The sequence below is a fragment of the Vombatus ursinus genome, unplaced genomic scaffold (genome assembly GCF_900497805.2).
Source record: "Vombatus ursinus unplaced genomic scaffold, bare-nosed wombat genome assembly UNPS02004405.1, whole genome shotgun sequence".
NCBI lineage: Eukaryota > Metazoa > Chordata > Mammalia > Diprotodontia > Vombatidae > Vombatus > Vombatus ursinus.
In genome coordinates, this window is record NW_020944183.1 from 771010 (window position 1) to 784991 (window position 13982).

Below are 13982 nucleotides of genomic sequence, written 5' to 3' on the forward strand. Positions count from 1 at the left end.
CCTAGAGGGCCACATGTGGCTTTGCAGCGGCAGGTTCCCCACATCTATTCTGGAGTTTTCCAGCTCTTGCTTTCTACATCTCTGTTCTAAGGTCTCTGTTATGACAGTCTCTGTTATATGTGCTTGGGTCAATTCCCATGCTAGAATTCTGTTTTAAGGTTCTTTCCACCTATAAACAGATTATGTTCTCGGTTCTACTCTGTTCCCTTCCACGGGAAAGAGGGACTTTCTTTATATGGAAAGATGGAATGAATAAAGGACCCTCGCTCAGCTTCGGCAAGAGTGGTAACTAACCAGCGTCTGAATCAGAGCCTGCTTAGTAAACATGGCTTGAACCCCTGCTGGGCAGTGGAACCTCCTCATCTGAAATAATTGCCTGGAGATCCATTGACTTGCTGGGCTACCTTCTTCCTAGGGATGAGATGAACCAAAAGGAAGGCCCCTAAATGGCTCTCTTAAAGCCTCCATCCACTCCCAGTGAGCCACCGCTACTGTCAGCTCCTCACCCCACACCGGGCAGGAGGTAGGTCTGCAGGGTCTTCCTTTCAGCCTTAGCCCCTTGCAGTAATGGTTAAGAAACAGACATTTTATTAACATAGAAATTGTGTTACTTTGTTTGCTCTAGAATTCCTAAGAACCCAGGCTCTCTTGGAGACCACCTATCTCTAGGTCCGAAGATTCTTTGCCTCGCTGACAGCCTGGATTCTGTGATCCCTCCCCACTCTGGCATGCTATCTGTTTGGAGGGGTTTCCACTCAGCTCTTAGATTCTCTTTTCTATCTTCAAAGGTTAGTTCCAACCCTACCAAGCTGTTGTCTGTTGAGTTGCACATCATTCCCCCGCCCCCCACCCCCTAATATTTTGGGACCAGTTACCTAAGTGAGACTGGTCCTCTTGCCGCCACTCTCTTGGCCTCTGGCACATACCCCCCTAATATTCTGGGATCAGTTACCTAAGTAAGGCTGGTCCTATTGGTGCCATTCTCTTGGCCTCTGGCACAGTCCCACCCTAATATTTTGGGCTCAATTACCTAAGTAAGGCTGGTGCGAGCTCTGCCTTTGCCCGGCTCTCTGGGCTCTGCCATTGGCTGCCGGGACAAGTGGGGGCTCGGAGGCGAGCCAAGCCCGGCCCCCCGCGCCCGCTGATTGGCCAGGGCTCTTTCTCCCTGGTGCCGAGCGCGCTTTCCCGCGGAGCAGCAGCAGCGAGTGAGCGAGCGAGCGCAGCGAGCGGCTCCCAAACTTTTCCCGGTGGCCGCGCTCTCTGGTGAACTTGGCCGTGGGCGGGCGCGGGGGAGGCTGCCTGGGCAGGAGACGCCTCGGCCCCGCGGCTGTGACAGCGGCGGCGGCCGAGCCAGCGGCGGGCAGAGCAGGGCACGCTCGCCCCGGGGAGGGGAGGGCAGGGGAGGGGAAGGGGCCCCGAGGAGATCAGAGAGGTGCCAGCGCAGCTGGACCAGTCGGCACGCTGGGCCAGGCCGGGAGAGACTCCTGTGCAGCCGCAGCCGCAGCCGCGGGCCGTCCGGCCGTCGGGCCGTCTCTGCCGCCGCCGCCGCCGCCGCCACCGGCCCGTGGGCCCGCCGCTGGCCCCACCGAGCCAGGCCGCTGCCGCTGCCGCTGCTGCCTCCGCCGCCGCTACCGCCGCCTCCCGCCTCCCGCGACCATGTGGCACTTCTCCACCTCGGCCATAGCGCCCTACTCCACCAACTTTCTGCTGGTGCCCATCCCCGAGTGCCCCGGGCCCGTCTGCTCACCCCCGGGCAAGGCCATCAAGATCGTGGTGCTGGGGGCCAGCAGTGTCGGCAAGACTGGTACGGCTGAGGCCGGGGACCCCGAAGAGGGTGGGGAGCAGGACGGGATGGGGTGGGGTCGGGGGACCCAGGGGCTGGAAGGTGGGGAGAAGGACCAGGGGATCGAGGGGTGGGGCTGGGGAGCGGGGCGGGGGAGGGGGGGAGCAGGGAGCAGAACCAGGGGAGGGGGAGCATAACAGGCTCTGATCCCAGGGTTTGGGGGTGGGGAGGACTAGAAGGGGCCGGGGCAACTAGTACTGCTGCGGGTGGGGGAGGGGAAAAGCCGGAGGGGGGTGCGATGGGGGGGGGAGCGGTGCCCTGGGACTCGTCAGTCCCAGAACCCTGATACAGAGATTGAGCAGGGGTGGGGCGGCTGGGAAGAACAGCAGAGCTCCTAAACGCCTAACAGGTGGCCCAGGTGACTGGATGATCTGGGGGGGAGGGGGTTCGGTGCTCTACGCTAATACCATACACCCAGGTTCCATCCTAAGGGCTCAGACCTGTTATGGCCCCCCACACTTAGCTCTAACACCCCACCCCCCTCAGCTCTAACCCCTTTCTCAACTCTGAACTGAAAACCCTTTCCCCCAGCTCAATTCTCACATCACCCCCCCCTCCAACTTAGCTTTGACTCGCCCCCTACTCAGTCCTGACATTTTCCTCCCCCCACCTTAAAGTTGACACCCCACCCCCCAAGCCCAAAGCCGAAGCCCCCAACCATCACTGAGATCCCCCCAGACCTAGTTTGGACACACCCCCTAGGCAGCTGCTGACACACCCCCCAGAATCTGCACTTATACCACCCCCCACCCCCCAGGATGGTCACTGATGCCCCCTTCCTCAACGCTAATATCCCCCCATGGTCAGAGCTGATTACCCCTCTCCTGGCTCAGCGTTGACTTATATCCTTCAAGAATCGGTATTTACACCCCACCCCCCCCCCCCCGCCGACACCCCCCCCCTCTCGGCGCTGACACCCCCAGGCTCGGCGTTGACACACCCCCTTTCTTCAACTCTAAGCTGACACCCTTTCCCCCAGCTCAGCTCTCATATTACCCCCTAAACTTAGCTCTGACTCCCCTCCCCAGCTCTGACACACCCCTAGGCTCAGCTCTGACACACATCCCCCCCGTGCTCAGTGACCCCCAAGGCTCAGCTCTGATACCCCCCCTTCTTAAACTCTGAGCTGACACCTAATCAGCTCTCATAAAAACCCCTAACCATAGCTTTGACTCCCTACTCAGCTCAGTCCTTGACAACCCCCCTCCCACTTAGCGCTGACACTGCTCCCATGGTGACCCCTCAGACTCAGCTCAGACACCCCCACCGCAGGCTCACCGCTGAGACCCTCCCCTTCTTCAACTCTGAGCTGACACCTTTTCTCCAGCTCAGCTCTCATATTACCCCCTAAACTTAGCTCTGACTCTCCCCCTTACCTCTGTCCTTACACACACACACACACACACACACACACACACACACACCACACACACACCCCAGCTCTGACACCACCCCCATGCTCAGCACCGACACCCCTTCAGCCCTGAGCACACCCCCTCAGGCTCCCGCTGATACACACCACCCCAGGCTCTGCACAAATTGCCCCTCTAGGATCACTGATACACAGCCCCCCAAGGCTGATACCCCCTCCTTCTTCAATCTGAGCTGACACCCTAGCCTCATCACCTCAGATCTGACACACTGCCCTCCTCAAGCTGACTCCCCGAACTGGTCACTAATTGGATACCCCTACTCCAAGTTCAGAGCTGACACTCCCACCCCCAGCTCAGTTCTGACATCCCACCCCCACCCAACTCAGATGATTTTCACCTCCCACATTGGCTGCCTTTGCAAAGACAACAGCCAACAAGGTCCAGGATGGACCCAGGGCCAAGGGGTATTGAAGGACCTGGGGGGAGGACCCTAAGGCCCCAGGCCATTTGTCACAGCTGGACCACAGCTGGAAAATTGGGGATGGAGGGATATGTGACTTCCTCTGAGCTTAGGAGAATTCAGGAAAAGTAGGGGCTCTCCTTTTAGCTGAATCAAGGGGACACTTCCCAGCCCCAGTGAGCCCTCCTTTCCACCCTCCCTTGCTGACTCTCTCCCTCTCCTCCTTTGGGAGCCCAGACCTGAGGAGAGTAGTGGCTGGCCTTGCCCAGGGCAGCAGTCCTGCTGAAGAGGAGAGAGGCGATGAAAATGCCTGACTTCAGGGCCCAGGCAGCCCCTCTCCCTAGAGACCAAAGTGTGGCTTTGCCTTATTTTGCAGCCCTGGTTGTCCGTTTCCTCACCAAGAGATTTATTGGCGACTATGAGGCCAACACCGGTGAGTTCATCCAGCTCCTGGGCCCTGAAGGGGCCAGAACCTTCCCTCTTCTGCTCAGGCCCTTCCCCCAGTTCCCCAGGGGCAGCCTTTGATTCATAGTGGAAAAACTCTCACCCCACCCCCATTCCAGTGAAGCCAGCAATCTATCTCCCTCCCCTCCCCCTCTTCCCATCCTGCTGAGGAAAGGGGTGAGGGGAGCAGGGTGGGTGAGGACCCAGAGAGATGCTGCTGGCCTGGCCTCCCAAGAGAAGAAAAAAGCCAGAAGTCCCAGAGGCCCTTGGGTAGGTCACTATATGCCTTCTTCCCTGGCTGGAGGATGAGGGCCTTGTGCTTATGGAATATTGACGTGCCAAGCCTGAGGTTCCAAGGTGGCAAGCTGAAGAACCTGGGCTGTTGCCTCAAGCCTCAGGGGCTCAGCAGGTTTGGAGGCCCCTTGCAGCTGGGGGGGTTTGGAGAGGGGACAAGATCAGAGACTCCTGGGATCATAGCTTTAGAGCTGGCAGCAGCCAGCGAAGACATCAGGTCCAGCAGGGCAAGGACATGCACCCATTCAGCTCTAGGCCAAGTGGCTCCCTGCCCACTCCCAGATGGTCTGGGTTTTCCCTTCCATAGAAACCCAGCTAGAGTAATGGGCCAGGAACCAGCAGGTCATTCTCTCACGGGCAAGTCACCTCAGTGTCCACATGGGGAGAATTACAAGGGAGCTTGTCTGGGGCATAGTGATAAAGAGGATGGATTTGAACTGAGAACACCTGGTTCGAGGACTAGCCCAGATGTTTGGTTACTGTGTGACCCTGGGTAAGTCACTTCCCCTCCTTGGACCTTAGTTTCCTCCTCTGCAAACTGAAGGGGGTTGGGTTAGGTTAGATGATCTCTGAGGACCTTTCTAGCTTTGACTCTGCTCTTTGCCTCTGCTCACTCTTACCTACCTACTTCAAATTGTTTGAAGAGTATTGAAATTACTGACCATGGGGAAGGTACTTGGGAGGGGCTCCAGTAATCCATGAAGGTAAGCACTGTTGTCCAGAATGAATAGACCTTGAAGGCTCTTTAGCCATAGATAAAAACCAAGGAAATGACAGCCATTATCCTGGAGATGGCATTGTTTCTGAACCTCAGTATTCTGATCTGGAAAGTGGGACTAATAATACATGTTCCACCTCCTTCACAGGGTTGTTTGTGAGGAAAGCACTTTGAGTTATTATTACTATGGTTAACATCATTGTTATTAATATATGATTATATCAGGATCACCGTGACCCTCACTCATGTTAAGCAATCAGATTCTCCCTGTTGGCCTGTTTTTTGCCAGGGCCCATTCCCCTTCTCCTCTCTGCCTCTTCCCTGCTCAGGAAGAACAGTTATTTAGAGCTCAGACCCACTTTTGGCTTCTTGCCAGTTTTTCCCTTCATTGCCCACCTCTCCTTTCCTGCCCTTGGCCCTCTTGACCAGACCAGCCACCGAGTCTAAAGAGGTGAGAGGTCTCCCTAGACCTTGGTGGGTCACCCTTCTCCTGGCCCAGCCATTGGCCACAGTGAGGGAAGAGAAGCGGAACAGTCACTCTGTCAAAGGCATGGGAGTAGTGTGATGCCAGCCCTCACGAAGGCAAACAATCCAGGACAATCCATGCAGGGCATCGGCTGGCCCGTAGCAACAGCCTGCATCCTTAGCAACCAGCATGCAGCCAGGGCATTCTGTGATCAGGGAAGGCCCCCAAAGCCAGGTGCATTCCTTGGTATGCAGTGTGCTTCTTCTGCTCACCAGAAGGCCTGAGCGCTGAGGTCTCTTCCCAAGGGAACACGCTTCAGACTTTCCAAAAAGGAAAATCAAGGAGAGACATTGCTTAGGTATATGGAAGAAATATGGGCATATGTGTAGATAGTGAGATGTTGGAATAGGAAGGAAATAAGCATTTATGAAGTGCTTACTGTGTACTAGACCCTAGGCTAAGCTCTTTACAAATATCCCATTCAATTCTCACAACTCTGGGAAGTAGGCACTATGATCACCCCCATTTTACAGTTGAGGAAACTGAGGCAGATAGAAGTAAAGTGACTTGTCCAGGGTCACACAGTTAGCTAGATTTGAAACCAGGTCTTCCTGACTCCAGCCTGGGTGCTCTATCCACTGTGTCACCTTGCTGTTTTTAAGACGGCAGGGTATCCAAAAGGGTGTGCTGTGAGGGGGAGGGTCAGACCTATTATTCTATTGGTGTTGAGAAACACCCTCCATCAGTGTAGACTACCAAGTCCCCCATAACTTATGGTCACAGAGAATTGCTTACGTGGGGCGCTGACAAGCTGCAGGGCTCCACAGCCTGTATATGTCGGAGGCAGGACTTGAACCCGGGGCCTTCCTGAGTCCCAGATTGCCTTTTTTTTCTCCAGAGGTTGCCTAATGTCTCTAGTGTTTGTGTGGGGGGGGGGGAGGTGACATGAACTCCCATTTTCCACTCCCTTTAAGAGTGGCAAAGTGTGTTCCTCAAAGCTACTCTCTGAGTTAGGTAGTCTTAAGTATTAGTATTCCCATTTTATAGATGAAGAAACTGAGACTCTGAGCCATGAGAGGATCCTACTGCTAGTAAATGTGTGTCAGGATTCAGACTCAGGTCTCTTGACAGCCTTGGAATGGGCCACTGTACTGGGCTCCCTTGGGAGAACTGACCTTTAAACTTGGTTCCATCTCACCACCCAAGCCCCATCTCCTGCTCCCAGGAGGGCCTATTCCAATCATTCCTCCAGGAAGAGATGGAACTGGTGGCCCAAATGCTCATCCTCTGGTTTCTGCAGATTGGCACCTTGATGTGCTGGCATGAGGCCTCCCCCTGCCCCCGCCCTTCATGCTGAGGCTCTGCTTTCTTCCCATGACCCTAGCCTGGCTCAGTGAGCCTCCGGCTTCACACCCCCACTCCCCCACCCCAGTCCTAGTGATTTAGCATCTGTCAAGCACTTCCTTCTAGATTACTGACACCTACCCCCTAGGTAAATGGCAGCTTTGACTCAGCCTGACAAGGGGGTCTCTGAGCAGCCAGTCACAAGGCCTTCTTCCCACTCAGGCTATTTGTTCTCCTTAACAGAGATGCCATCTCAGTTTTGAGCCCGAGTCATGGTGTGTGTGAGCTGGAAGGGACCTTCTGAATCATCTCCCCGGAGCTAACATGTTAGGTCTAAAGAGAGCCTATGGGTCCCTTATCTAGCCTAGCCTGCCTCAGTTTACAGAAGATCAAATGGAATCTGGTCAAAGCCACACAGCGAGTCAGTAGCAGATGCCCAATCCCCAACCTCCTGACTTCTCTTGGTCTGGTGATCTTCATATTCTTTTGTGATCTCTCCTCCATCAGGTTCCTTGTACTCTCGCCAGTTCACTCTTGATGGGGAAGAAATCTCTCTCCAGGTTCAGGACACCCCCTATGTGGCCCTGGAGGTAAGAGCTTCCTTCTTGGAACTCTTTGGCTGATCTCCTACCTGGCTCGACGTCATCCAAAACATAAACCAATGAGGCAGGAAATCGCTTTGGGGCACTTTTGAAGCACAGTAGGTACCTGAGACCTTAGTCCAAGGGCCCAGGGATAAAGTTGGTGGAGGCCAAAGGAGGTGGCCTTGTCTTGTAGGCTCTTTCTTGGACAGCAAATGCACCTGGAGTCTCTGCCCCTAGGCCTAGCCTCCCAGAGCCACAGCAAGGTGCCTGGGAGGCCCATACTGATTGGCCAAAAGAATCTAGGGGTCACCTGCAGTCAGCAGAGCTTTGAAAACACTGGAGCCAGGGTGACTGCCCCCTTTGGCAGCTCTAGCCCAGAACCCACATAAGGCCCAGAGAGCTGACCAAAATGGTCATCTCTTTGAAACCACAACGAACTCCCCTTCAGTCCTATTCATGGACTTATTTCAGTCCTTACAAACAAAAAGGCATGACCCTGAATGTTTTCTGTACTGCCCTTGGCCTCCATCTTTCCAGCCTGTCACTGGGCTGCAGTAGGAAGGGTGCAAGAAAGTCACATTTTTCCACACAAGTGACCTTCCCAGGGCTGAGGAAAGGATCCCCCCAGTGCCATAGCCTCTAGGGCAGCCAACAGCCTTTGCCAAATGAAGAAGGAGAGGGGAGGAGCCCAGGCCCAGAATATGTTCAGTTCTCACTCTGGTTTGATTCCTTCCGAGAGGTCAAGGCTCATAAAAAGCCGAAGGTTTGGACTGGTGAAATGGGAGGGAGTTGGACAGGAATGGGAAGTGAGTGGAGAGAAGATGAAGGGTGGAAGTGGAGAGGGGGAATTGGGAATAAGGGGAACAGAAATACAAAGGAATGAGGGGTTAGTGAGTAGGGGGGGAGAAGGGAAAGGGAGATGAGGGGATAAGACTGAATGCAGATGAGATGAGGTAGAGGATTGAGGAGCAGAGGGGGAGGATCTTGAGTGAGTGGGGAAATCAGGAAGGAATCGAAGAAGCTTGATGGATAGAGAAATGAGGAGGGAGAGGGAAGAGACGGGAGTTGAGTGATAGCAATGGGCACCAATGGGTGGGAAGAGGAAAGCTGATCTACTTTGTGAGAACTTCAGCCTACCATAAATGTTCAAGTCTGACAGCTAAGGGAAGCCACTTTCTTACTGGGCTGGAGGGAGGGAGGGGCATGTGTGGGCTGCCATCCCAAGACTTGGGCAGTGACTGGTGAACTCCAGAATTATCCCTTGCCAAGGCATTCCTTCCAAGAAGCAAAACAAAGAGAAAATGAGTTTGATGGGTCTTTGCATTTCCTGAATAGACAATTCCACCTGGAATGTGGCCAGCGACCATCCCATCTAATGCCCAGCAAGTTCTAGTGAAAAATCCCATTAATATATAGAACCACCAGGGACTTCCAGGGAGGAAGGTTATCAGGGCCCATTCTGAGCAGGAACTTCCTTTTAATCCCACTCAGCCAAAGGAATTGATATATGCATGGGAAGACGGGGGAGGAGAGTGTCAGATGAAAATCTCCTCCTTAGACATCAGTGGGCTCAGCCCAGTTCAGTGACAGGTGAGGCCTTCCCACATTGGTGCCCAATGACCTTGACTCTGGGCTCTCTCTCTTCTAGAAGAGTCTCCAGGGTTTACCACCCCTTGCAACAAGAAAGGTCTTCCTGGTGCCTAATATAAGTCAATTCATCAAACATGTATTTGACATGTGCTAAGTATGGAGGGTCCAAAGCCTCATGCCTGGCCTCACAGAGCTTATGCTCTAATGAGGAAGTTAAGAGATGTGTACGAATCCTTGCTAAGTTGAAAAGAAAATCCAGATGGTGACCACGATGGTCAATTGAAGGAACTGGGGACATTTAATCAAGAGAAAAGTCTTATGGGGGGACCTAATAGATGCCCTCAAGTATATAAAAGACTGTCATGGAGAAGAGAGATTAGACCAACTCTGCTTAGCCCCAGAAGGCAAAACCAGGGGTTTTCTCTCCTAGATGAATGTGGATAAGAGGCAGATAAAAGCAGGATGGAGGTAGTGGACTCCTCCTTCACTGTGTTCAGATTTCAGTTGGAAAGACCAACCATTTAGGGAGGGGGCAATATTCTGGGGCTTCTTGGTCTGGTTTGGGAAGGCTTAGTTGACCTCTGAGAGCCTTTCATCTCTGAAATTCCAGGACTCAGATAAATATGATACAAGGGAAAAGATGATAAGGCCACAAGTGAGAATTAGGCTAAGGGTTCTTGGGAAGGTTCAAGGAGGGAGAGAATGGGTAGAGCAGGACTTGCTTCCCCAAGACACCTCACCTGAGCCGAGGTGTGAAGGATGAAAAGGATTTTAGTGAACATCCTCCGGGCATGCTTCTGTTAGCTTTGCTGAACTACAAGACAGCAAGCGAGGCCTGGCGGGAGCAAGGAGGGGCTGGAAAACCAGATGGGCTCAACTCTTCCACCGAGGGTTCAAGAAGCCTTATGAGGGGAGATGGCAGCCAAGTTGGGAAGGGCCTTCAAAGCCAGACTAAAGATGTTAGATTTGACCCTAGAGGCCCAAAGGAACCATGAAAGATGTTTGGGGAGAGGAGGAATATGGTCAGGCCTGTACCTCAGGAAGCTCCCTTTGTCCTCTGAGTGAAGGATGGCTTGGAAAGAGGAGAGACTCGAGGTGGTTAAGACCCTCCGCCATCCATTTGGTCACCCAGCTTCATAATCTCAAAGCACAATTAGTATCTTCTTCTTCAGTCTTTCCTCTCTCTTGCTCATTCCCTGACCCTCTGAATAATTATTATCATCATTAGCTGAGTCTTCTCATTTCTACCGCTTACATCACTTACATCTGTCCTTTTCTACTTACATAATCACCACCATAATTGAGGCCCTCATCACCTCTCTGCTGGACTCATTTAATGGTCTACCTGTTTCCAGTCTCTCCCCTTGCAATCCAGCCTCCATCTAAGAGTCCCAAATAATCTACCTAGGGCACAGTTCTGACTGTGTCATTTACAAATCTTCATGATTTCCTTGTTGCTTCTAAAGAAACCCCTCGCAGACTGGTTCTGGCCTGCCTTCCCCAGTGGATTTCATGTACTCATATACCCCTCCCCTCTCCCACCAAACTGGCTTACTAAAGCTGGCTCCAAGCTCAGAATTCTGTGCACAGACTGTCATGTGCCTGAAGTGCTCTCCCCCCTCACCTCTGCCTCTTAGAGGCCTCAGCTTCCTTCAGGGCTCAGATCGTGTGCCACCTCCTACAGGAAACCTGTTCTGATCCCCCACTCAGTTGTTACTGTTCTCTTTCTCTTCAAATTAGCGCGCCTTTATTTACTTCAAATTTACTTCAAAGACTCAAACTGAGATCTGGTCTACGTACCTCACCCCAACAGAACCCAAACTCTTGAGAGAAGAGACTGCTTCATTTCTGCCTTTGTATCCCCAGCACAGGAGGAGGCATTTAAGAGATGTCTGTTGGTTGAAGTAGATGGCAGGGAGATCACCTCCTCCAATCGTTCAGGCAGGAGGTGATGGGGAGGCCCAGAGTTGGGGTCCGAGATAGCTCCAGTCTTGTGTTTCACTGTCTTTAACCCATCCTGCCCTGCTACAATTTTAACAGGGCTTCATTTCCCCCACTCCCCTTTCTGCCTTCACTTTCTGCACAGGAGAATAGTGAGGTCATCGTTTGCCAGGAGCAGGTGAACCGCTCCATCTATTGGGCGGATGGTTTCGTGTGCGTCTACTCCATCACCGACCACGCTAGCTACCGCATCATCCGGCCCCTGTACCAACACATCCGCAAGATTCACCCCAATGCCAACATCCCCCTACTGCTGTTGGGCAACAAGGGTGACCTGCTCAGGGCCCGCCAAGTGTCCCCAGATGAGGGGGAGCAGCTGGCTGGGGAGCTGGGTGGAAGTTACTCGGAGGTGTCTGCCCGGGAGAATTTCGACAGCGTGAACGATGCTTTCCAGCAGCTGTGCCAGCTGGTGGGCCGCGTCGGGGGTGGCGGCAGTGGCCCCAGTGTTGGCCCCAGTGCCAACGCCAACGCCAATGCCGGCGCCTGCAGCAGTATCTGTGTGGAAAAGCGCAGAGGCCTCCACCTGGCCCGCCCCAAGTCCCCCAACATGCAGGACCTGAAGCGGCGCCTGAAGCAGGCCCTCTCCTCCAAGAGCAGGTCCGCTACTGCCCCAGCCCCAGCCAACAACATCTGAAAAAGTCCTGGCATGGGGAGGGGGGAGCTCCAGCTAGGAGATCCCTGGCTCCTTATGGTTCTATTTTGTGTTACTGGCCTTGTGGGTTTGTGGTTATGTTGTGGTGTGCCCTTGCATGTGTGTTTGTGCTCATTTGGGGTGGGGGGATGCTGTGAATCAAGGGCCCGGAAGGAGAGAGCTCAGCCCAGAGAGTTGAATGCCCATGGGCCAAGACACCTTGGTTTGGGTAAGACTGGGCAAGGACCAGAGGACTTAGAGGGGTAACAGCTTCCCTTTCTGATCAGTGAGAAACCCCAATCCTCACATGAACCCTGTGAGGTGGGCCCTACAAACATCTTTCTTCTCATTTGACAGAAGTGGAAACTGAGGCTAAGAAGCAGCTTGCCCAAGTTAGTAGCTGAGCTAAGACTTAAAACCAGGTCTTTTAAGTCCAAGTACAGTGCTTTCTTCACTACATCCCAACTGCCCCATCCATGCTCTAGGGAACATCAATTGGTTTTAGGAGACACCCCATTCCTCCCTTTCCCCCAGTAATGGAGCAGAAACAAGGCAAGTATTGCTGACTGGGAGGGTTCCTTGGCGGGGGACGGGCATCCCCCACTGGTCTACAGCAAGTAGAATGTAAGCTCCCTGAGAGCAGGGGTTATCTCGCTTTTGTATTTGTGTTTCCAGCGCCTGGCATGTGGTAGGTGCTTAATAAATGTTTATTGATTGACTGATTGGTTGATTGAAGGGAGGACAGCAGCGGCAGCGATCCTCCATGGAGGCCCTGTTCCCCACCCACCCACCTAAGTGCCCAGGCCTCATGAAAATGTCCCAGACCAGTTGGGTGGAGGCTTTCTGGCCCTCCCACCATAGCCCTGGGACCAGAAGGGGTTACCTCTCTTTGAGGAACAACCCCGACCCCTTTTCTGGAGACAGCAGGGTACGGTGACAAGAGCATTGGATTTGAAGTCAGACTTCCTGGGTTCAAGTCTTGGTTTTGCTGTGTACTAGCTGTGTGACATTGAACAAGTCACTAACTGCTCGATTTCCCTACCTGTCGAAATGCGGCTTGGACTGGACTACATCTTGTATGGTTTCTTCTAACTCTAAAATCAGCTGATCGATATGCAACCTGCAGGAAGCCATGCAGGTTGCCAGAGGTCATGTGGGCCTCTGGTATTCTCTCCTCTCCATGCCCAGAGTCCAAATGGCCAGGCCTGTTCGCCCTCCCCCTCCCGCTTGGCTGTTCCTCTTGGCCTCACTGCCTTCTGCCTCCCTCCACTTTATAGATCGGCTCCGGGGGCCTTTTGTACTGCTTCTTCTCCTTCCCCTTCATTTGTTTCAGGCATCCAGGACATGACCTCCCCTCCCTTCAATCAATGGCAATGTTCCCTCAGGTTTGATCTGGACTTGTTTTTCCCAAGATGTTCCCAGGGGGCCTCTTCTCCAGAGTTGGTGAATGAGTCTGAGTCACGGTCTGCTGGTTTTGAACTCACATGGCTTTCCCCCCCTAGTTTGTTTGTTTGTTCCTCTTCTCCAAACCTGGTGTTTCTCAGTTTCTCCTTTTTGGAATCGTTCAGTTTTTCCTCCTTTTTCCCACAGCTGCCCCTCTAACCTTTTCAGTACATTCTTGGGGTCCTAATATCGACTGTTGCAGTTTGTGGATCTTACATTTTTGAGCCAGAAGGGGCCTCGATGGCCATCTTGTCTAACCCTCTGATTTTACAGATAAAGAAACTTAGTCCCGTGGCTTAAGTGACTTGCCCAAGGTCATACAGGTAGTAAACGCCTGGATTTTAGCCCAGGTTCTCAGTCAGTGATCTTTTCACTTTGCTGTGCTGATACGCACTTCTCTAGCCCCCTAAGATCCACAAAATATCTCTCCCACAACAAGCTTATGGGGTCTAGAGTGCAAATATTTCTCTCCATTTTACAGATGAAGACACTGGAGCTCAGCTGTGCAGTGACCTGGCCAGGGTCCAATAAGGAATGAAGCTGGGATGAGGACCCAGGATACATTACTCAAGCCAAGGCTGAGATTAATTAAAATAATAATTTCAACCTCTCTAGTGTTTTAGTAATGTCCTCAAATTCAATGATGAACCAGTCACCTCTCTGCCGTCCCTCCCCCCCCAAGAAGAAAGGAAATATCTGGGAAAAGAGAAAAGGAAATATCAGCTCCTCCTGTGTTGCTGAGGTGGGGAGAAGGGTGGGATCTGTAGCATTCATTCATTCATTCATTCATT

The 13982-nt window shown here is 53.0% G+C and overlaps 1 protein-coding gene across 2 annotated transcripts; it reads left to right on the plus strand.

Moving 5' to 3' along the window:
* Positions 1 to 1643: 1643 nt before the first annotated feature.
* LOC114023239 (ras-like protein family member 11A-like) lies at positions 1644 to 13749 on the plus strand. Of its 2 annotated transcripts, XM_027835803.1 has the most exons (5): positions 1644 to 1804; positions 4053 to 4109; positions 7450 to 7532; positions 11203 to 11714; positions 13673 to 13749. In XM_027835803.1, the coding sequence occupies exons 1-5, from the start codon at positions 1657 to 1659 to the stop codon at positions 13674 to 13676; spliced, it is 804 nt and encodes a 267-aa protein (XP_027691604.1). In that variant the 5' UTR covers positions 1644 to 1656; the 3' UTR covers positions 13677 to 13749. The 2 variants fall into 2 exon arrangements, with proteins under 2 accessions (XP_027691604.1, XP_027691597.1); XM_027835796.1 differs by lacking the exon at positions 13673 to 13749 and having other exon boundaries at positions 11203 to 12434.
* Positions 13750 to 13982: the final 233 nt, after the last annotated feature.

Bases quoted from the DNA above. Each gene is read 5' to 3' on its own strand.
- LOC114023239 (XM_027835796.1), top strand. From the start codon at position 1,657: ATGTGGCACTTCTCCACCTCGGCCATAGCGCCCTACTCCACCAACTTT. The intron at 4,110-7,449 runs GTGAGTTCATCC...CTCCTCCATCAG, and splicing joins CGACTATGAGGCCAACACCG to GTTCCTTGTACTCTCGCCAG. The intron at 7,533-11,202 runs GTAAGAGCTTCC...CTTTCTGCACAG, and splicing joins CCCCCTATGTGGCCCTGGAG to GAGAATAGTGAGGTCATCGT.